The 3,165-nt window shown below is 33.5% G+C and overlaps 1 protein-coding gene across 1 annotated transcript in view; it reads left to right on the top strand.

Annotated features, from left to right (window-relative positions):
- Positions 1-2,389, top strand: part of LOC145258006 (uncharacterized) — a 62,964-nt gene extending 60,575 nt beyond the window's left edge. The window contains exon 2 of the mRNA XM_080115734.1: positions 1,367-2,389. Within this exon, the coding sequence (XP_079971860.1) occupies positions 1,367-1,581 (215 nt within the window). The 3' untranslated portion in view covers positions 1,582-2,389. The remainder of the gene's footprint in view (positions 1-1,366) is intronic.
- The last annotated feature ends 776 nt before the right edge of the window (positions 2,390-3,165 follow it).

Below are 3,165 nucleotides of genomic sequence, written 5' to 3'. Positions count from 1 at the left end.
ACTTCTCAAATGTACTTGTGATGCTAGGCTGTGTAAAATATTGACTTCGGTCAAAATTACTAATATTTCGACTATTGATTATCGATACCTATTGAAGACATTCCAACACAAAACCTATTTATGAACACTGTCAGATACATAATGTACATTCCTATGAACTTTTATAAAAATCGGTCCAGCTGTTTTCGAATCTATAGGGAACGAACTCACACAGACACACACGCGCAAATCCTTTTATATATTAATAATAGTATATATATATATATATATATATATATATATATATATATATATATATATATATATATATAAAGAGAGAGAGAAAGAGAGAGGGGAGAGAAAGAGAGACAGACAGACATACAGAAGAGGAGAAAGGGAGAGAGAGAAAAGAGAGAGATAGAGAGGTTGTGTGTGCATGTACCTATACCTCATTTCCCTGCTTATTGATTCATATAACGATCTATCGCTATTCCGAATTTCCTTGTTTCTTTGACATTTATATCGATTGAAATCAATCGTCTTTTCAGTTGGGTTAATTTGTTTGTAAATATCGATCTATTTATCGATTCCATTCGAAGTTGGCAATGGATAATGTTCATCGGAGCAAACTGTGGGTTCGGATAGCTGTTTTCTGGTCTTGCCAGCGTTACTGCATTCTTCTGACCTACGCATTTGGCAAAGTTATGAGCCCATCCCATACCCTGCCCCTAACTATCGTTAGAATAGTAGGAAAAGGTAAACTCTTAAGATTCTCAGACTAAACAGTTTGGAAGCAGGAAAACGCCAAAATAAGATGCAATTAATGCAATTATCTTACACCGGCTCATGAGTAAGTCGGTTGGAAACTTCGCCATCCATGCATCACTATAAAATTAACGTTTTGTAAACAGTTTCAACGTGTATTATTCGTTGTTGTTGCTGCTGTTGCTGTTGTTGTTGTTGTTGTTGTTGTTGTTGTTGTTGTTGGTGGTGGTGGTGGTGGTGGTGGTGGTGGTGGTGGTGGTGGTGGTGGTGGTGGTGTTGTTGGTGTTGTTGTTGTTGTTGTTGTTGGTGGTGGTGGTGGTGGTGGTGGTGGTGGTGGTGGTGGTATTTTGCTTGTTTTTTTTCTTTGGGTTTTTTGCTTGTTTTGTTTATTTATTTATTTATTTTTTTGCTGGTTTTTGTTTCTTGGATTTCTTTTTTCTAGTTTTTGCTTTTGTTTTTTTTGTTTTTTTTTTGTTGGGGGGGGGTCCCTGTTTTGTTTTTTAGGGCTTTTTTGCTTGTTTTTATTTTTTTTTTTGTGCTTGTTTTTGTTTTTATTTTTGAGGGAGGTTGCTTGTTCTTATTTATTCATTTATTTATTTATTTATTTTATTATTTATTTTAGGGCAAATGGGGATCAATCAATCAATCATCTCAAGATCCATCGTCGGGCAGTGTCCAGTGAATCCCTTAGGTCCGCATCGGAGAATAGCCTGTGAAGATTTGTGTAATGGTCTGCACGTCCTATACATATCCCCACTTGTGCAGGTTGACTTGTGTGTTTTGATAGCCTTCGTTCGGACCGGGTTGAATGTTTTATCCACTCTTTCCGACTGTTAATCTTTCGAGAGACCGATTGTTGGAAAAACCCCGGTGGTCGTAAAAAGAAATCAATACTATCGATCTATCTATTATCAGAATCATTTTTTTATGTTTCTATCTATCTTAGACTGCGATACATCGATCGATAGATTGGTGGACACCTTTTTATTTACCTGCCTATGCACTACATGATATACAAGAAAGAAATTGCTATTCCAATTTTGCAACGAATGAAATGTTAAAAATAACATTTGCAATATGAGGTCAAATCATACAAAATTGATATCGCGGCGGTGTTTACCTAAAATAACTACTTTTTTGCAAACACTTGTAATTTTACAAATCCAATGGAAACGAATTCGTTTTTATTTATTTTAAATCTACACGATTTCCAAACAAAATAATTAATTAAAGTTTATCTAGTTATCATTCCAAAACCAGAAGATGTATTTATTTTACATTCATAGTATTTTATTCACATGTAAATTTATAGCGTCTTACACGTGTTTCGTTGAATAGCGGAAATTCATGAAACAACTCATCAGAGACAGATATGTGTTCCTCGAAAAAAAAACACACTTGAAGAGTTTTTTTTTATTGGAATAAACAGGATATGGTGAAATAAAAATGTTGATAAAACGAAATGGAAATCTTTTAAAGTTTTCAAAATCACGAAAAATTTTTAAAAAATAAAAAGAACTCTTAGAGTTCATAGGCATCATTCCGGGAAAAAAACTCATTGGAGTCACTATTCATGAAGATACATTAGCGCCATATTTGATTTATTTTTTTATGTATTTCTGTTATTTCCATGTACGATACATAACTGAGCTACAATTTCTGGTTTCTCTTTCACTCGATTTTCTATTACAGCGATAAAAAAAAAAATTCTCTTCTTTCTTTCATGTGCCTAGCGTCAAACGTCACTGCCATAAAATAACTTCTTCGTAAGGGTTTCCCGCCCGTGGAACATATTACAACGGGGCTACTTCCTTGCATATTACAACTTTTTTCAAATTCAATGTTGATAGATTCCTGTTATAACCTGTTCCTATAAGTAACTCGAGCTTAGTTAATCTCATCAATCTTTCCTAAAACAATCCCATAAGGCTCTTCATCTCTCAACTGACACTCATTCTATTTCTTTAACACTTATCCTCGAATTGCTTTGCTCCACGATAAATGAAGATCCATTAGTTAAAAAATACATTTTTTTTCTGAAACTTCGAAGAGTTTGAACTTCTCAGTTACCAAAAATTTGATAACTGGTGTCTTTTTAAGTCTTTAGCACTCGGTTCGATTTTCCAACCTTTTTAATATCCTCAAAAATATTTCAATGAGATTTATAATTTATGGAGCTATTGTGTTCGTAAATTCTTTTTTTTTAAGTGACGCTGGGTTTCGTCAATATATACATTGTTAACGATTTTATAAAGAATGGTATAAATACCCGCTAGTGCAGTTGGAATTGTATCAGTATTTTGAGGGTTTTTTTTTTAATCTACATGTTAAAAGCCGCAAAAATTTTTCTATGAGATTTATAATTCATGGAGTTATTGTCTTTGTAATTTCTTTTTTAGGTCACACTGAGTTTCACTAATA

This window comes from Euprymna scolopes, chromosome 33 (genome assembly GCF_053919585.1).
Source record: "Euprymna scolopes isolate OS-2025 chromosome 33, ASM5391958v1, whole genome shotgun sequence".
Lineage (NCBI taxonomy): Eukaryota > Metazoa > Mollusca > Cephalopoda > Sepiida > Sepiolidae > Euprymna > Euprymna scolopes.
Note: the sequence above shows the minus strand (reverse complement) of the source record. Positions and strands in the feature narration are given on the sequence as shown.